General features: G+C 39.9%; 4 protein-coding genes across 5 annotated transcripts; all 4 read left to right on the top strand.

The window, feature by feature from the left end:
• Positions 1 to 1,284: 1,284 nt before the first annotated feature.
• Positions 1,285 to 1,943, top strand: LOC147144095 (hepcidin-like). The gene is made up of 3 exons (XM_086039277.1): positions 1,285 to 1,432; positions 1,509 to 1,577; positions 1,653 to 1,943. Exons 1-3 carry the CDS (start codon positions 1,346 to 1,348, stop codon positions 1,752 to 1,754), a joined length of 258 nt encoding a protein of 85 aa, XP_085895403.1. The 5' UTR covers positions 1,285 to 1,345; the 3' UTR covers positions 1,755 to 1,943.
• Positions 1,944 to 4,368: 2,425 nt separating this feature from the next.
• Positions 4,369 to 5,723, top strand: LOC147144094 (hepcidin-like). The gene is made up of 3 exons (XM_086039276.1): positions 4,369 to 4,535; positions 4,619 to 4,687; positions 5,555 to 5,723. The coding sequence occupies exons 1-3, from the start codon at positions 4,449 to 4,451 to the stop codon at positions 5,657 to 5,659; spliced, it is 261 nt and encodes an 86-aa protein (XP_085895402.1). The 5' UTR covers positions 4,369 to 4,448; the 3' UTR covers positions 5,660 to 5,723.
• A 4,166-nt stretch (positions 5,724 to 9,889) lies between these two features.
• On the top strand, positions 9,890 to 11,315 carry LOC147144093 (hepcidin-like). The gene is made up of 3 exons (XM_086038876.1): positions 9,890 to 10,424; positions 10,509 to 10,586; positions 10,691 to 11,315. Exons 1-3 carry the CDS (start codon positions 10,338 to 10,340, stop codon positions 10,784 to 10,786), a joined length of 261 nt encoding a protein of 86 aa, XP_085895002.1. The 5' UTR covers positions 9,890 to 10,337; the 3' UTR covers positions 10,787 to 11,315.
• A 2,061-nt stretch (positions 11,316 to 13,376) lies between these two features.
• LOC147144092 (hepcidin-like) lies at positions 13,377 to 14,491 on the top strand. Of its 2 annotated transcripts, XM_086038874.1 has the most exons (5): positions 13,380 to 13,534; positions 13,670 to 13,728; positions 13,815 to 13,969; positions 14,059 to 14,127; positions 14,203 to 14,491. In XM_086038874.1, exons 3-5 carry the CDS (start codon positions 13,880 to 13,882, stop codon positions 14,308 to 14,310), a joined length of 267 nt encoding a protein of 88 aa, XP_085895000.1. In that variant the 5' UTR covers positions 13,380 to 13,534; positions 13,670 to 13,728; positions 13,815 to 13,879; the 3' UTR covers positions 14,311 to 14,491. The 2 variants fall into 2 exon arrangements, with proteins under 2 accessions (XP_085895001.1, XP_085895000.1); XM_086038875.1 differs by having other exon boundaries at positions 13,377 to 13,728; positions 13,829 to 13,969.
• The last annotated feature ends 4,781 nt before the right edge of the window (positions 14,492 to 19,272 follow it).

The following is a 19,272-nucleotide window of genomic DNA, read 5'->3' as shown; positions in this document are numbered from 1 at the left end:
ATATAATTTCAAGTATTATCAGTGATTCAACTCGTCTGTGAATGAATGCCATTTACGCAATAAAAAGAAGCTGAGCTCCGAGACCTCGCCAAGTTATTAAGTTGTGAAAGACACAACAACCCAGCTGCATGTACTTACTTCCATTGCGAGCCATGGGGTTGTTTTTGTCGTATTGTATAATTATTTGGGTCCAACAGACGACAAGTCTGCAGCATTCAACAAGTTACCGGTACTTATTTTCCACACTCCCCTCCTTCACACTTTCCAGCCTTCAAAATAAAAGCATGCCAGCAAACCACTACGCAGTAGATTTGCTACGGCGTATATCCGGATTAGTGGGCCGGTCTAAAATCCACTTCCGGCCATGCTTAGTCCAGCCATTTTTTTTAATTTGTCACCCCCCACCCCTCCGCCCCAAAAATGGGCATCCGGCCGGCCCGGAAGGTCCGACCGGTCCAGCCCAGGGACGGACTGCCCAGCTCTGCTTACCATGCATGTTTTTGTAATGTGGGAGGAAACCAGAGTACCCGGAGAAAACCCACGCAGGCACGGTGAGAACATGCAAACTCCACACAGGGAGGCCGGAGCCGGGATCGAACCCGCAACCTCTGAACTATGAAGCAGACATGCTAACCAGTCGATCACTGTGCCTCCCACAATTCTAAACACTACTTTTTAATTTAGATTTCTTCCCACTTCCACCATGAATGTGCTGAGCAAAATTCTGGATATGTATGCATTCTACTTTATGAAACAATGTTCCTGCCATGTTTACATACGCATTACGGTGTAAAGGTAAAGCCGTTGTCATGTTGTGAAGAAGGTTGATGGTAATCTTCGAGTGTAGCAGGACAACTTACAATGCGACTCTATGTCCTTAAAGTCAGCTGCGCAGTTGGATAACTAGTGGTGCGTTTGAAATGTTCGGATGCAATTTTGGTCCTTTGCCTGTATCGCTGAGTAGGTTGACATGAACTTAGGATGCCTCGCGACCATGTCACACGCATGTGGGCCGGACTAAAATTCACCTCCGCCCTTGCTTAGTCCGTCCCTTTTTTCAAATGTGTCACTCCCCGCCCCAAAAATGGGCATCCGGCCGGGCCAGAAGGTTGGACTGTCCCGCCCCCGGGACGGACTACCCACTGGTAAATACTGCCAGGCATGATGAAAGAGTCACCTTGGTAACTATATATATATATATATATATATATATATATATATATATATATATATATATATATATATATATATATATATATATATATATATATATATACACATTAACTCAACAGCGTTAAAGAACTGAACTCAATCGACCAACACACCACATACTCTCTGGAAGACGATGAAGACCTTCAGTTTGTCTGTTGCAGTGATCATGCTTGCCTTCCTTTTTATTCAGGAGGGTTGCACCTTATCTATTGATAATGGGGTAAGGATATACATTAAATTTCTTGTTAGATACAGCTCTTTTTAAAGACATCCTCTTATAGTGGATATTTAAATAGGATCTTGACCAGCATATGGTGGAAGCAAGAGATGAAAGAGCTGCTGAGGTACCAGCGGACCAATTGAAGGTATACTATTTTGATTTATCTCTCAGGATGAGTGATAATGCAAAATAGTGCTCAAGGCGTGTGTTGTTCAAACAGGTGGCGGGCAACAACAGGCAGAAACGCCACAGTGGAGGTTGCCGCTTTTGCTGTAACTGCTGTGGTCGTACGCATTTCTGCGCCTTCTGCTGCGAATGGTGATTCTAAGAACCATCTGCATTGTCACATCAGTCACAATATTAATCTGTTAATTTTTGTTCTGTCTGTTTGGAATTGCATTTGGTAGAGATGAATATGTTTACATGCTCAGTGGTGTGACTCTTAGGACAAAAAAAAACCAACTTCTGAAACGTCTCTGTACCACAATCAAAACCAATAAACAGTGTAAAAAAAAAAGTGTTGTTCGAGTAGACAGTGAAAATGCACAAATGACACATTAACTGAATCATTATATTAGTAAAAGGATGCTGGAAGAACAGACATTTGTCGGATCAACATGGCTGATTTCAGTTGTTAAGTTAGAAAAAAAGGATCTCAAGTTCACTGACCGACTTCAATCTGACGCCACTCGAGAATGGCGACTCCATGGAGACACAGACCATGAATGGCAAAACATAATTTACAAGATTATACAAATATATTTAGCTTTTTTTCTTGTTAAGGTTAGAGTTAATTTACAAAACAGCTTGTGATTTTTACTGACTGCATAAAGATACGCAGTTAGTTCCCTGCATAAAGTCATTTAGTGAAGAGTGAAATCGAATTTTAACATTTGTTCCCTGCTTCCTTTTAAGTCTTTGTCGGCTCTTTGCTTCCGTTGCCGTTCCTATCAGTCCTCATTTGTGAGTCCATTCCCGTTTTTTTGGTTTGCTATGTTGTGTCAGGTTTTTCGGACTTCTATTAATTTAGTATTTTTGATTTTACATGCCTTGTTTGCCTTTTTGTTTCCGTTCTTCCATCCATTAGTTGACACACTTATCCTTACGAGGGTCGTGGGTGTGCTGAAGCCTATCCCAGCTGTCATCGGGCAGTAGGCGGGGTACACCCAGAACTGGTTGCCAGCTAATCGCAGGGCACACAGAGACAAACAAACAGTCACACTCACAATCACACCTAGGGGCAGTTTAGAACAGAGGTGTCAAACTCATTTTAGCCCAGGGGCCACATGGAGTAAAATCTATTCCTAAGTGTGCTGCCTGGTAAAATCGTGATGGAGAACTTAAAAAAAATTGGGGTCATTATTATGCAGATTTTCACTATTTGCACTTTGCCTGGTCACTGTTCCCCATGAATAGCGGAGATCGCCTGTAAATATATTGTTAAGAAAATAACCGCCTTTTTGGTGGACTATACATGCCAATAAAGCATTTTCCCTTAAATTGCATTAAATTTGTATAGAACACACAATAAAATGAACTAAAATAAATCAATAAATAAATACAATGAAACACAAATATCAAGTGGCAGGAAAAAGTCCCAATCAAACTATGCAACTTGTTTTCAAGGAATACAGTAAAGTGCTGAGAATCAAACTGAATACAGCAGTGCCTCAAGTAACATTTAGGAATACCTACCATTTAACTGCAGTTTTAGCAACACAAGTTCGTCATCTTGTACTTTAGTTACCATTTAATTCAACTGTGGTGTCTCCGTCTGAACATTGGGTGGCACTGAAGACAGAAGAAGTCTACAAGGAAACTCACGAAGAAGAAATAATAACGTCATGTCGAATGCTACGCTTCAACTGTCATAGGTAGCAGCCCAGCTCACAGACGCTATTAAAACAGAAAATGCATTCTGGATTTTTTGGGGGGTTTGTATTTGTGACATACACGAATATGCATGGTATGTTGCAATGTTTATTCATTTATTTTTATTTTATTTTTTAACACAAATGGAGACTTAAGATTGTGTGTAAAATAGAGACATCCAGGACAATTCCTAGTATAACTTGCTCTCCTCATCTGAGCATTGCCGAAAAATAAAGAATTCAATCATTATGACTAATAGGTCTACAGAAAGATCAACTTATTATATATTCAGTCAGGCAGTATTTTTTTTTTTTTTATACTTTACCAAATATGATTGTGGTCAGATTACACCCGTTTGCGAGCCTAATCCGGCCTGCGGGCCGCACGGTTGAGGAAACCGGAGTATCTGGAGAAAACCCACGCAGGCACGGGGAGAAACTCCACACAGGATGGCTGAGGAATGAACCCACAACTTTTTGGTTGGGAGCCACTCTACCACCTTAGCCATGCTGGGTGGAATGCTCGTACCTACTCGGCTCTCCTTTTGGAGACAATACTGACATATTCACATCCATGGACAATTTCATACCTGTCAAGTTGTACACTTTTGGCATAATTTGTAAAGGTGGAAAAGCCTTTTCAAACATGCATGCTGTACATCGCTAATTTCCGTTTACGTGACAGCTGCCATTCGTAAATAAAGTGTAATGTGTAAGATTATATACAGATATGTAAAGGCAAATTACAACTTTCTTCAAATTTAGTGCGCCCCGGGGTTGACAAATATGTAATTTACTTAGCTAACCTAATACTGTACACATTTTTGTGTGGGGGGGGGACCTTTTGATCACATGATACTCATGGGAGCATGCCAGTTAGGAGGCAGCTGGAATTGGATTTACCTTTGTGCCATAGACAGCACAGATAACATGAAAAATCCCCTCTCTTGTTCAAGTCACCAATTGGGGAGGGACGCAAAGTCCATTCCAGGAGTAGGTAAATATTGTCAAGCATGATGAAAGAGTCACATAGTAACTATATATATATATATATAAATATTGTAGTCTTTGCTACATTTGACAGGATTAACTCAACAGAGCTGAAGAAACTCAATCGACTAACACCACATACTCTCTGGAAGACGATGAAGACTTTCAGTTTGTCTGTTGCAGTGACCATGCTTGTCTTCCTTTTGATTCAGGAAGGTTGCACCTTCTCTATTGATAATAGGGTAAGGATATGATTTAAATACATTGCTTGTTAGATCCGGCTCTTTTTAAAGACATCCTTTTATAATGAATATTTAAATCATAGGATCCTGACCAGCATATGGTGAAAGCAAGAGATGAAGCAGCTGCTGACATCCCAGCTGACCATTGGAAGGTATAATACAGTGGATTTTGATTGGATGGGTGATCATTCAAAGCTATATATATATATATATATATATATATATATATATATATATATATATATATATATATATATATATATATTTGGGGTCACCCGCCTACTGCCTGGGATAGGCTCCAGCAACTCCCATGACCTTTGTGAGGATAAGCAGTATAGGTAATGGATGGATAAATATACCGGGAGTCCTCATTTTACGAACGAGTTCCGTTCCTACACTGGTTATGTAACAGGAATTTCCGCGTATGTCGAATTTCACCGTTAAAGTCGTCAAAATTCTTTGTTTAAAAAACGAAAATAAAATAAATAAATAAAAATAAAATAAAAAGCATAAGATGCTGTACTTAGCATTCCTGCTGAGAAATGGATGGAGAAAGAGAGGAGGTAATGCAAAGTCCATTGTAACAACAGAGAGAAGCTGCCATTGATTAGGAAACACTTAACTTAACACTTAATGCCAGTATTTGTTTCACACACTACACAAGAGAAAATGTTAAGAACTTTGCTGCTTACTTAACAATTAAAACTAAACAAACTCGAAAGATGAAGACATTCAAATTTGCAGTAGCAGGCATCCTTTTCGAGAGCCGTGCCTGGCTATTTTCTGGAATAAAGACATGATTTTAAGAATCTGTTTCAATAGGGCGGTTTTGTCAGAACATTCCTACCAAATCTGCATTTCACAAATAGTACGGTAACCAGATGTGGTAGGAGCGAGAGATGTTACAGTTTTGAAAACATTTCAGTTGCAATCAGAAGAATGAAAGTTACAGTAGGTTGATATCCAGGTGAGTGAGTGATGTTGAACCCCCATGCTCATTTCTGTTACTTTGCACACAGATGGACTATGATGCCAGACATAAACGCAGTGAGAGAGCTTGCCGCTGGTGCTGTGGCTGCTGTGGTCGCTCATCTACATGGTGTGGTCTCTGCTGTGACTGGTGATTCCTGGAATTTTTATTTCTGTCATCAGTCTGTGTTAATCACAATAAACTAAGATATAGAAATAGTTCTTCATCAATGATTTTTCACCACTGAGAAATGTGTTGTTTTATTCATTACTGACCACTTGGCATATTATAGATTTGTTCATACCACTCTACATCCACTAATTTAAATAAAATACTGTAGTGGTCTCCCTTATTTGGGTTGTGGGTGATCTGGAGCCAGTCTCAGCTGACTTTATATACTGTATATGTAGACAAACAACCATTTAAACTCACATCGACATTTGGCCAATTTATATTCTTCAATTAACCTGAAATACATGTTTTTGGAATGTAAGAGGAAGCCAAAATACCAGGACAAAACTTACACAAGCAATTAGAAACCATGCAAAATCCACATGCATGCAGGGCCAGGTCAATGTGCATCCTCATCTCACTGATCTTTAAATTTCTGAAATACATTGTCAAACATAAAATCAAATCTGAATGACATTGTAGAATGTTTTTCTTTAAATGGGAAGTCAACCCAAACATTTTCAAGAATATGTTCTATGCAAGCCCACTAGTTGAAACAAGGCATTCTGATAAATATTGCGTTAAATATAAATATAAGAGTTAATCCACTCGTTTTTTAGCCATCTCTGGGGGCGGCCGTTTTGTCATTTCTGTCGACTGAAAATTACATCACAAATACCCAGGGCTCAGGTAACGATCAATCACGGCTGACCTGTTCTCTGAAGCTGAGCCGTGATTGGTCATTACCTGAGCCCTGGGTAGTTGTGATGTCATTTTCAGTCGACAGAAATGACAAAATGGCCGCCCCCTGAGATGGCTAAAAACGGGTGGATTTTGCAGCTTAACTCATATTCCACAAACGCAATATTTATCAGAATGCCCTGTTTCAACTAGTGGGCCTGCTGGGAACATATTCTTGAAAAAAAATATGACTGTGTTGATTTCCCCTTTAAATGGTCAGCGCACAAAAGAAGATCTCACAGTTCCCAGTGTGCTACTGTATAATAGCCCCTGCTTTGTTTCCTACTTTACCAAAAACACATTCAATGGTCTAATTACTATGGTCTCCAAATGGATGCTATTTTTGCATTACACGTGTTGTCGAAGTTCCTCGTATTGTGTCGATTGCTCTCTCTCGTGTTGCACCTCGTATAAAAGGGATGGGCTTACAAACACGACCTGAACTGCATGGCCACTATTTGTACAGAGAAACAACATGATAACTGGGTTTGGAGGAGATAATCGAAACATGAGGCTAGTTGTGGGCTTGGATGTTGTTTCTGAGAGGCCAGTTACTGGATAATCACTGGGAATATTTCATACGGTGGCTTTAGTAGCAATTAGCCTGTCATACATGTGGCCATTTGTTAAAAATAAAGTTGGTAGGGACCCAAAATGATGTAGAAAAGAGAGGACAGACACATAAATTGAAGTGCAAACAAGGACAGATGGGATCAGTGACTGGTTGATGGCTATGTGCTTGCTCTTGACTTGTTTTGGGCGAGTAATGATACAAATGAAACACACCATGGAAACACAAACCAAAACAAAATAGCAGGAGAACTCAGCACTTGACTTAATTCACATCATCCCTTGAAAACTTTATGTGAGTGCCATGTTCATATTTACAATTACAAAAGATAGTAGTTTGGGTGGAACTTCATCTCAAAGTTCTCTACTTGTTCTGAAACTGTTAAATTGGGGTTCTTCTACTCTGGGAAGTGGCCATGCACTTTAAACTTTTTTGGAACGCCATTCTCACTCAGTGACAGTGTGAATGTGTCTGACTCTACTGTATATGTGTCATGTGATTGAATGGCCACCTGTGCAGGGTGTGGTCTACCTTTTGCCATAAGTCGGCTGAAATAGGCTCCAGCTCCCTGCAACATGATGTAGAGTGATGTGGAGAAAGTGTGGATTCCTTGGAAAGAAAGAAACAAAGATCCGGCCGACTCCAGAACACAGGTTGCCTGTTGATCCTTAAAAAGTCTTAAAAGGCATTGAATCCATGAATCTAAAAAAAATTTGCATAAAAAAAAAAAAAAAAAAGTTTAAACAAAACAAATGTTAACACATGGTAAGTAGGTTTTATGACTGTAAATCGTCTCAATTCTCTAAATAAATTACGGTAACATTTAAAAGCATAATAATTTACCGAATCATGTAGATTTGGTTCGAACTCATAAGGGCAGTTGCATGCCATTTATGTGATGTTCAACTCCTGGTCAACATGGGAAAATGGAAAAGCTTTGAAAAGTCTTGAAATCAATTCCCTGTAGGAACAAATTGGAACAAAGTCTAAGGCCACGCCAATTCTTGTCAGTTTGGTTCTTAGACAGACTAGATGGTGTTGAACACACTCAAGAGATCAAAGTAAATTATTCTCCCTGGTCCGCTCCCTTCATCTGGGTAAGAGTGGGACATGTGCAGCAGGTCCAGAACGGCATCATCGATTCTGCAACTACAGTGGGTCAAGTGCATACCTGAGGTCGGAGGTGGTGTAGCAGCAGTTGTTCCAGAGTCTTCATAGTGTGTAAAGTAAGGGTGACTGGGTGGAAGTGAGTGAAAGTTAGCATATGGATTCTGAGGAACAGGGCTGACGCACCCCATTGCACACCATCTGACCAACATCGCCCAGCAGACTGGACAACTCCCGTCTGAGACACAGTCTGGGGTGGATGTTCGCCTCAAGTAGTTGAGTTGGAGTTGAGAGAGAGAGAAAGGGAGATGCTATCAGCGATTACTATTTGTACTGTTTGTTCCGGCAAGACAAAAAGGCGGATAAAAGGAGAGAGGAGGGTACCCCGGCTGAAGGCGATAAACAGAGAGACATTTTAATAAAATGCCCAGCTCTGGTTTCTACACAACTGTCGGAATACAACTGGTCCTTCATATAGACCAGGGGTGGCCAAGTCCGGTCCTCAAGACCAATAATCCAGCCTGTTTTAGGTTTATCCCGATGGCAACACACCTGTTTCAAATGATTTGAAATTCCATTCAAATGATTTGAAATTCCATTCAAATGATTTGAAATTCCATTCAAATGATTTGAAATTCCATTCAAATGATTTGAAACAGGTGTGTTGCCGTAGGGATAAACCTAAAACAGGCTGGATTGTGGCTCTTGAGGGCGGACTTGGCCACAATGATTTGAAATTCCATTCAAATGATTTGAAATTCCATTCAAATGATTTGAAATTCCATTCAAATGATTTGAAACAGGTGTGTTGCCGAAGGGATAAACCTAAAACAGGCTGGATTGTGGCTCTTGAGGACCGGACTTGGCCACCCCTGACATAGACATTATTTGGCTGTGACCTCTTGTGCTGTGCCTAAGTGTGATGTAATACGTTTGCTCGAAACGCCAATTGGCTGTCGCCGACAACGGTATGGTCCTGCCTGAAAGAATGACAGAATGATGACGACGGTCTGATCAGCCCACCACCATTAATGACTCAGTTGGACTGTTTAAAGCCTGAATTCACTCCATCAAAACCTCGATACCCTGTACCTTCCATCAGATATATGATCATTCAGTAAAATAATGAGCTACTCATATGATGTTGTGCAGTTTGGATCCGTTTCCACTTAAGACTTAAAGGACTGCAAATAGAGTGTAGAGTAAGGATTATCATTGAATTCATGCACTGATTGCAAGGTACTGTATGCTTCAGATTCTGCCTCCAGTTCTGTTCTTGAATTGAATTGAAATGATTTGAGCAAGTCCGCTGATAGTGTAGTGGTACACACGCCTGAGTTGTGTGCGGGCAGCGTGGGATCGATTCCCGCTCAGTGACAGTGTCTATGTGTGCCCTGCGACTGGCTGGCGACCAGTTCGGGGTGTAGTCTGCCTTCGCTCATTAACGGCTGGGATAGGCTCCAGCAAATCCCCGCGACCCTATATAGGATAAGCGGTTTGGAAGATGACATGACATGATTTGAGCATGTTCACAGTAAGAATATAAGCATCTAAACTGTTAGTTGTGAGTCATTCTGAGTTTTTCTCACTTCAATGACTGGGATGGCAAAATTCTTTTGAAGACAAACAAAGGCCAGCAGTCTGTTGATTAGGGTTGTCCCAGCTAGTCGACATAGTCGACGTCACCGATGACGTAAATATGTCGGCCCGAACAACATACCGTTGACAAAGAGTGTGATGACGTAAATACTGTAAAGAGATCTGAGCGTTTTTTTTGTTACTTTAATAAACAAAGGATTTTAAAAAGGGTGTTCAGAAGTGGTTCTGTTAATTAATAATCGTCAACCCAAAAATTAAAATCTGAGCGTTCATTCAATTTCAAAATTGTTTTTTTTTATATAGGTTTGGTTGGTGGCCAATGGTTATCACACTGGCCTTGAGTTTCAGTCACTTTGAGCTATTTACAATTAGTGAATGACTTGGGAGGCGGGAACTCATAAACACGCAAAATAATGAATGTTCTACTGACATCAGGTGAGAAATTCCCAGTGTACTTTCCACCATCCTTCAGAGAACGATGCAATCTCTTCTTGGATATGAGGTCAGTACATTAAGACATACATTATGTAGCAACTGGGGCCAAAATTAGTATAAATAGCAGTACACTTGGCACTCTAGTCAGACACAATCAACAGGATCAGGAGAAATCCATTTGTATTTGCCAAATTTGAAAAAGTCAAGGATGAAGACTCTCAGTGTTGCCCTTGCAGTGGCCATTTTGGTGGCCTTCATTTGTCTTCAGGAGAACTCGGCCAGCCTAGTCGGTGGAGTGAGTAACATCATGACTGACTTATTGAACACAACAATTTCAATGGTGAGATTCAAACTTTGAATGTGCTTCATTTATTAACAGACACAAGAGCTGGAGGAGGTGATGGACAGAGACAGTCCTGTCACTGCTTTCAATCAGACCACTGCGGAATCCTTGAAGGTCTGCAAACTAACTTGGATGGATTCTTGTCCAACTTATTTGTTAAGTACTAGATGATGCTGGAGTGAACATCTTGATCATGTCTGTTCCATTTGGTTACACAGATGCCGTATACCAACAGGCATAAGCGTCGCATTAAATGTCGCTTCTGCTGTGGATGCTGCACCAGTGGTGTCTGTGGAGTGTGTTGCAGGTTCTGAGCAGTCTTGTGCCAACAAATATGCCAGTAATTCATATCCTTTTGACTTAACCATTTCCTTTTTGTGAAAGAAGCATAACATGTGCCATGATAATGATGACACTTTGTGTTTGGTTTATTGATGTTTCAGTGTATTGAAGTATTAAATCACCAATTTGGACAGTGTATTTGGGAATTGTGTGAATTTAATTACCTGCATATTCATGGTGCTAATGGTCTTTTGCTATGTCTGTAGTATATTAATCTAAACAGATAATTAGTTAGTGCATATAAACTCCCCTCCGTGAGTATTGGAAGCTTGCATTTCTGCAGTAGACTGAAAATATCATAATTTCCTCTTTTATTCCCAGCCATTTACACACTATAGTTGATGCACAATTTAGAAAACAACATATTTTACAGTAGTTTGAACCCACTAATTTTTTTCACTTCAGCAAAAGTATTAGAATCCAGTTTGTGACTCAAGAGTGTGTTATATTTTCCTTCAGGGTCCTATCACATTGATTATTAAAAAAAATATCTAAAGCTAATGTTTGTTGCTTTGTTTCATATTTGGGTTTTGCTCTTGCAGAATGCAGACTACATTTAGATTTGAGGTAGAACCAGTATGAAACACAGATGTGTCTTTGGTAAGAAAACAATTGCTATAATGATATAAAACTGAGAGAAACAAAAAATCAATCACAGGAAATATACCAACACTGGCCGAAAGCACCATTTTGAATTAAAGAAACTCTAAAGATTAAAAAGACTAAAACTAAAGACTGAAGTTACAGATGTTGAATTGGTTATTAACAAATGTTTCAAAACGTCTTGCGGTGATGAGATAAAAAAAAAAAATGGATTTAGGAGACAGACATTAACTTTCACCAAATGTGTTAAAAAGGCTCACTATCCCAAACATGCAAGTTTACACAATGTAGGTAGTGTCCTGGCTTGAACTTTGTAAGGCTTCTTCCAGGACTGTCGTCACATACACACCTTTTATTTAATTTATGTTGATATTCCTAAAATGTTTTTTTCTTGTATACCCTCAATGTACTGAGTTTGTTATGCTGATGTATGATGACGTAACATTAATCTTACAAACCCTATCTGGGTTTTCTGATCTCACCTGCACAATCTATTTCTATGATATTGAACATGTTTTGGTGTCAGTGTGCAAATAAATACAAAAAACAAAAAAGACTCAGGAGACGAAGGAGATTTTAAAGATTGCATTGTTTGGTGTGGAAAGTAAAGAAGATCAAAATCATTTTTTAGGAAATTCCAATTCCAAAGAACACATCAGACTGCTGGGTAGTTTAGAGAGTGTTGCAAACTTGATGTTGAAAGCGATGTTGACAGTCATGAGTCATCAGGTTCCCACTGAGTATAAACTAAAAGTATAACTACCAGTAAACTTTGCACATTCAGTCATCTTAAAGAGCATAACTCATCAGGCTCAGAAGGAACTATGATTGATTATATAATTGAAAATATTATAAATAAAGGTTTATTGTGAGTATTGCAGTTTGGTAAGTGTGGAAGCAACCATGACCAATGACAGCCCTGTTGTTTGATGACATGAAAATTGGAAAATGCAGTATATTCTTTGGAATACTGATCGTTCCAAAACGTTTACCCTGGAGTGATCATCAACAGGCACATATAGACAAACAGTCATTCAGATTCACTGTTGTTTTTCCTATGGACAATCTATTTTGCCTTCAATTAACCTAACATGGATATCTTAGGAATTTGGAAGGGAGCTGGAGTATTCAGAGAAAACCCAAATAAGTACAAGGAGGAGGAAAGCAGGAACCTGAGCATGATTACTCTGTCATTTACTGTACATCAGTAAGGTACATGAGAAATACTGGTACTTTCTTTTACCTTGTCTCACCTTGCTGGAGTTTTTGTTCTTGCGCAAGTTGTCTGGAATCTCTCAGGTTACGTAAAATTCAACTGACCCTTGACTTCAGTGCATACAATGGATGGACGGACTATTTGACTTCATTTCAAAAATGCAAATGAGTGCTTTTCAATTAGTGTATATGCCATTCAGCCAATAATATAAAGTTAAAAATATCAAATGTAGTTTTTGTTCACAATGATAATGAAACCAAACAATATATGTTCAAAGAAAAATGAAATATGTGTAAAAATTATAAACATCTTTCTGTAATTAGCTAGAGAATGGGCAATTGGGCAATGTGTTTTTGAATAGAAAAACGTCACATCGCTATCCTTTCATTCATAGAATTCTTTCATTTTATTATCAATCAGATATTTTACGGTTAAGGATAGTGACTTTTCTGCAATACTCGCCATCGCGCAATGATATCACTTTGGAAAAGTGATGTCAAATTCATCTGCAGAAAAGAAGCACTTAATACGTTCTCCTTGACCCGATGATTTAGTGCAACAAGGATTTTTTGGGGTTTTTCTTTTCTCAATATTTCTGTGTCTGACTCATTAATGATTGTTGTGTCCACCTGTGTACATTCCACTACCTGGTATTAGCCAATCAGCTCCCTCTTACCTTGAATGCCTCGTCCAGGTGTTTCTCGTTGTCTTGTCAGTATGCCTGTATTTAAGTTCCTAGTTTTTGTTCAATCCCTGTTGGGTTCTTGTTGCTGTCATGTTTTGGTTCTCATAGTATTATGTTTTGTTTCCTAGAGTTTCTTTGTTACTTTGATTTGTTACTTTTTGGATTCTTCAGGACTTTGTTTATGTCGTTTTTTTTTGTTAGTAAATGTTGTCTTAAGTACGGCCCTCCCTGCATCACACACACAAAACCTTTTGATCACATGATATTCATACGTATTCTATATACCATACTACTGAGAGTGAGCCAGTCGGTCGGCAGCTAAAATTGGATTTACATTTGTGTCACACACAGAACAGAAACCAGAAAAATCCCCTCTCTTGTTCCAATCACCAAGTCCATTCTAGAAGCAGGTAAACACTGCCAGGCATGATGAAAGAGTCACCTTGGTAACTACATATATATATATATATATAGCAGTCTTTGCTACTTTTGACAGAATTGACTCAACAGAGCTAAAGAACTGAACTCAACCGACCAACACCACATACTCTCTGAAAGACGATGAAGACCTTCAGTTTGTCTGTTGCGGTGATCATCATGCTTGCCCTTCTTTTTATTCAGGAGGGTTGCACCTTATCTATTGATAATAGGGTAAGGATATGAATCAAATACATTTCTTGTTAGAAATAGATTCAGCTCTTTTTAAAGACATTCTTTTATACTGGATATTTAAATTATAGGATCCTGACCAGCACACGGTGGAAGCAAGAGATGAAACATCTGCAGAGATCCCGGTGGACCAATGGAAGGTATAATATCTTGATTCATCTTGCAAGATGAGTGATAATGCAAAACAGTGCTCAAGGCTTGTGGTGTTCAAACAGGTGGCGGGCAACAACAGGCAGAAACGCCACAGTGGACCTTGCCGCTTTTGCTGTAACTGCTGTGGTCGTATGAATTTCTGCGGCTTATGCTGCGAATGGAGATTCTAAGAACCATCTGCATTGTCACATCAGTCACAATATTAATCTGTTAATTTTTGTTCTGTCTGTTTGGAATTGCATTTGGTAGAGATGAATATGTTTACATGCTCAGTGGTGTGACTCTTAGGACGAAAAAAAAAAACTTCCAAAATGTCTCTGTACTACAATCAAAATCAATAAACAGTGTAAAAAAAAAGTGTTGTTCGAGTGGACAATAAAAATGCACAAATACACATTAACTTGATCATTATATTAGGAAAAGGATGCTGGAAGAACAGACATTTGTCAGATCAACATGGCTGATTTCAGTTGTGAAGTCGGGGGGAAAAAAAAGGATTTCAAGTTCACTGGCCGACTTCAATCTGACGCCACTCGACAATAGTGACCCCATGGAGACACGCACCATGAATGGCAAAACATAATTTACAAGCTTATACAAATATATTTAGCTTTTTTCATTGTTAAGGTTAGAGTTAATTTACGAAACAGCTTGTGATTTTTACTGACTGCATAAAGATACGCAGTTAGTTCCCTGCATAAAGTTATTTGGTGAAGAGTGAAATCGAATTTTAACATTTGTTCCCTGCTTCCTTTTAAGTCTTTGTCGGCTCTTTGCTTCTGTTACTTCCGTTACTTATCCTCACGAGGGTCGCGGGCGTGCTGGAGGCTATCCCAACTGTCATCGGGCAGTAGCACAGGGCACACACAGAAAAACAATTAGTCACACTCAACAGTCACACCTCGGGACAATTTAGAACAGAGGTGCCAAACTCATTTTAGCCCAGGGGCCACATGAAGTAAAATCTATTCCCAAGTGTGTCGGCTGGTAAAATCATGACATATAACTTCAAAAAATTTGACGTCATTATTACGCAGATTTTTGCTATTAGCTTCTGGTCTGGTAACTGTAAATATATTGTTAAAAAAATAATAACCTTTTTCTTGGCATATATATGCCAATATAGATTTTTTTTTCCTTAAATTGCATTAAATTTGTATAGAATACACAATAAAACAAACTAAAATAAATAAGTAAATAAATACAATGAAACACAAATATCGAATGGCAAGAAAAAGTCCCATTCAAAATATGTGGTTGTACAATTTATTTTCAAGGAATACAGTGAAGTGCTAAGAATTAAACTGAATACAGCAGTGCCTAAAGTAACATTTAGGAATACCTACCATTTAACTACAGTTATGGCAACACAAGTTAGTCATCTTGTACTTTAGTTTCCGTTTAATTCAACTGTGGTGTCTCCGTCTGAACATTGGGTGGCACTCATGTAATGACGTACATGACTGTTTGACAGAAGAAGTCTACAAGGAAACTCACGAAGAAGAAATAATGACGTCATGCCGAATGCTACGCTTCAACGGACATAAGAAGCAGCCCAAAGGCATGTGCATTACTTGCTCACTTCACAGCCGATTTTAATGAAGCTCACGTTTATGTCAATGCCAAAGCGTGTGCTATCAAAACAGAAAATGCTTTCTGGATTTCTTGGGGTTTGTTTTTGTGACATCACAACTGGTCAGGGCTCAGGTAACGACCAATCACGGCTCAGCTTCAGAAAACCAGTCAACCTTGAGTGGTCGTTACCTGAGCCCTGACCAGTTGTGTTGTCATTTTCAGTCGACAGAGTGACAAAATTGGCCGACCACTGAGATGGCTAGATTTTGCTGCTTAACTCATACTCTACAAACGCAATATTTATCAGAATGCCTTGTTTCAACTAGTGGGCTTGCATAGAACATATTCTTGAAAAAAAATATGTTTGGGTTGACTTCTTCGTGAAAGAGGATATTTTTTTAGCCCTGGGTAGTTGAAAAAAATTGATGTCATTTTCAGTCGACAGAAATGACAAAATGGCCTCCCCCTGAGATGGGTGGATTTTGTGGCTTAACTCATATTCCACAAACACAATATTAAACAGAATGCCGTGTTTCAACTTGTGGGCCTGCTCTTTAAGAAAAGATAGCATAAAGGTTATAAACTTTATATCCTTCTCCCACTTATTTATTTTCTTTCACTTTCTGGATCAAGCCTTTCAGAGGTTAAAAAAAATCATACCCATTCAACTTTTCTGGAAAGCACGCACGCAGTCAACACATAGGCACATAACACTGGCTGCCAGCAGTGTGACAATCCACTAACCTTGAAGAAATAAAACTTAAATGTGCGAGGCAAATTTGCTTTCCAGCTAGCTAGCTCTGCTAGTTATCCAATAGAGCACTGGGGCACATGACTTCTAACCACAATGGTATGAGTTCCTTTGTGCTACTTTGAGTATGACTGGATTGTTCACAACAATTATAAAGACCACAAAGGTCAAATGAGTGGTCTGGTTAATTTGAACCAGAATTGGTTTGGAAACACACAAACACAGATGGACTGATGGCGTTAAGAATGGTGAAGCAATATAGAGAAAGGTCAACATATTGCAAGTGACAAGCTGAACAATGGCAACACTGTGGTTGCTATTTAAGCCTGTGTAATTTCATTTACCCTCACAGACACAGAAGTCCATGTATGCATAAAGACGAACACTATTGTACGATGTCTATATACAAAGACTACTAGACTGGAGCCTAACAGACTCACTAATACTACACTCATGTATCCATGCGGGGGGCTGAGCAGTGTGCCAGCCATGACTCGCGCCCAGACGGATGCACGTTTTCCGCCCCCGTAAGAACAGAATGTCTGCCAAACCACACAAGGTGATAGTAAATGGAGAGGTTTTTATTCAGCTTCTTCATAACACAGACACACACACGCATTCGCGCGCACATGCACACACTGACTCATAACCACATGGGCGCTCACAGAACAGAACGCAGCCAGGCAGCAATTAGAGGCCTGTTCATTGTTGCCGCCAGTAAACTTGCTCCATAAATTGAGAAGCTAGTGCATTTGCTAATGTTCATGCAGCACTCAGAGGTGACTGAGATCCTTCAGTCGTTTTTCATTATGTGATGCCCATTTGACTAGACATACAAACACACTGGCTGGCAAAATCAATAGCTGGCAACCAATTCAGGGTGTCCCCCGCCTACTGCCCGAAGACAGCTGGGATAGGCTCCAGCTCGCCCGCGACCTTGTGAGGATAAGGGGTATAGATATTGGATGGATGGAGTACTACCTGTGATTCAACCCTATTATGGCTGCCAAACTATATTTGGACTCTGGACAAACAATATCGCGAGTGACCTCAGACAACATAGTGCATTGCCATGGAAGACACAGAGCACCTGGCACAAGGCTGCCAGCATTGGAAGAAACTGGTTCAACTGGTCGGTTCAACGCATCGAGACAGTACACAGCCCCAGAGATGGACACAAGTCTCTAAGGCCAAATCCAAATTAAGTCTCAAATCTTTGACCCACAAGTCAAGTGTAAGTCTTAAGGTTCCAAGTCCAAGTTAAGTCGCAAGCCGATGACTACGAGTGCAAGTCAAGTCCAAGTCACTGACAACGAATCCAAGGCAAAAACTGTAACAAACATCAGCGCTGCAGCAGCCTGTTGCTCCGAGTTTGCCAATTTTGGGATTATTTGTGTGGTGTTGTCATTTTGTCTACTCTGTCATTAACATTGGACAGAGAGAGAGAGAGAGAGAGAGAGAGAGAGAGAGAGCGAGAGAGAGAGAATTCACAAGTCAGCACATAGATATTCGCTTAACATTCAGTTCTTACACACTCATACTCTATTTCATAGCTACATTTGCGACTACATTACGTCTGTAGCATGTGTATGAAAATTTTGGAAACTGTCAAAAGATCGCGGTGCAGTTATGCATTAACGGTGATAGACGCGGTATTTTTATCGTCTGTGTTAGGGACCGTCCACAAATTACATAATCCACAGTGATATGTGCCACAAATCACCATATATCAAATAGAATATACAAAACACACCATACCCTATTGCAACACGATATCTGTCAAACACCTCAATTTGAATTGTGAGCATGTTTACAGTTTTTCTTCTGACAACCAGTAATGAATCAATAGCTGACTTCCTGAAATAGACCGTTGGAATTGATTTAGGTTAGTGTTGTCCTTGACGACACTTGCAACAGACTCTTAACCAACATGTGAGTCATGACTCTTGTTCAGTTAATCATCTAAACCAGCACCAGGCGAAAGCTTAGTGTGAACCAGGGACTCCACCGCAGATCACACTCAGCAATAAAAGCTGTGAGCCATCCGCCTCCATGCACTCCTACGTAGAGACACAATCAATGCCACTAACCTGAGGTCAAAACTTCTCGACAGCAGAGTTGATTAAACATACTTATACAACCCACACACTGACCAACAAACGCTGTGCTGTGGATGATGACTTTTCTGGAAAACCAGAGATTCAATCCCAGAAATTTAGCGACAATACCCTGGCGTCTAAGCTCTACTTCCACCCACTTGAGATACTTCCTGTTTTGTACTTTGTTGGTTATTTCCTCCTCGCACCCTCCAAGTGAAGGCAAACATTGTTTCTGATTTGTTGCTCTGCATAAACTGGCTCAGAATGAATGGTGGGAGGCCAAACATTCCGAAACAATGAGCCCCCCGCTTTGCCCCCCACTGTACTCATACCCACTAAAATCTGCCTACCCAAAATGCAACACTTGGCTTGAATAAACAACCCCCCGAGAACCTATGCAATGCCCACTTCAAGAAGCCACAAGTGTCAGCCATGGTGCAAATACATCCTTTCCTGGCCCTTAGTGAGCAAATTATATCCTCTTCAACTGGTCTTAATATACTTTAATAAGACCTGTTTTCGATTATTTCTCCCTGGAAACCGGTAGTAACACGGCTACTCGGCACACATAAAATTGAATGAATGGAGTGGGATTGCCAAAGAGTCAGGAGGGGGAAAAAGAAAACTTGTGGATTTGTCCACACCAGCTGGATTTGGAGCCCAATATAATACGTGTGCCCATGGCTCTGAAAGTACCACTATGAGGG

This window comes from Filicampus tigris, chromosome 8, assembly GCF_054856515.1.
Source record: "Filicampus tigris isolate MCC_2025a chromosome 8, RoL_Ftig_1.0, whole genome shotgun sequence".
NCBI lineage: Eukaryota > Metazoa > Chordata > Actinopteri > Syngnathiformes > Syngnathidae > Filicampus > Filicampus tigris.
The sequence above is the reverse complement of the archived record's forward strand: the minus strand, read 5'-3'. Positions and strand labels throughout refer to the sequence as shown.

Excerpts from the sequence above, each read along its gene's own strand:
- LOC147144095 (XM_086039277.1), top strand. The coding sequence starts at position 1,346 with ATGAAGACCTTCAGTTTGTCTGTTGCAGTGATCATGCTTGCCTTCCTT. Across the intron at positions 1,433-1,508 it reads CCTTATCTATTGATAATGGG|GATCTTGACCAGCATATGGT; the intron begins GTAAGGATATAC and ends ATATTTAAATAG. Across the intron at positions 1,578-1,652 it reads TACCAGCGGACCAATTGAAG|GTGGCGGGCAACAACAGGCA; the intron begins GTATACTATTTT and ends TTGTTCAAACAG.
- LOC147144094 (XM_086039276.1), top strand. The coding sequence starts at position 4,449 with ATGAAGACTTTCAGTTTGTCTGTTGCAGTGACCATGCTTGTCTTCCTT. Across the intron at positions 4,536-4,618 it reads CCTTCTCTATTGATAATAGG|GATCCTGACCAGCATATGGT; the intron begins GTAAGGATATGA and ends TTTAAATCATAG. Across the intron at positions 4,688-5,554 it reads TCCCAGCTGACCATTGGAAG|ATGGACTATGATGCCAGACA; the intron begins GTATAATACAGT and ends CTTTGCACACAG.
- LOC147144093 (XM_086038876.1), top strand. The coding sequence starts at position 10,338 with ATGAAGACTCTCAGTGTTGCCCTTGCAGTGGCCATTTTGGTGGCCTTC. Across the intron at positions 10,425-10,508 it reads CGGCCAGCCTAGTCGGTGGA|ACACAAGAGCTGGAGGAGGT; the intron begins GTGAGTAACATC and ends ATTTATTAACAG. Across the intron at positions 10,587-10,690 it reads CCACTGCGGAATCCTTGAAG|ATGCCGTATACCAACAGGCA; the intron begins GTCTGCAAACTA and ends TTGGTTACACAG.
- LOC147144092 (XM_086038875.1), top strand. The coding sequence starts at position 13,880 with ATGAAGACCTTCAGTTTGTCTGTTGCGGTGATCATCATGCTTGCCCTT. Across the intron at positions 13,970-14,058 it reads CCTTATCTATTGATAATAGG|GATCCTGACCAGCACACGGT; the intron begins GTAAGGATATGA and ends TTTAAATTATAG. Across the intron at positions 14,128-14,202 it reads TCCCGGTGGACCAATGGAAG|GTGGCGGGCAACAACAGGCA; the intron begins GTATAATATCTT and ends GTGTTCAAACAG.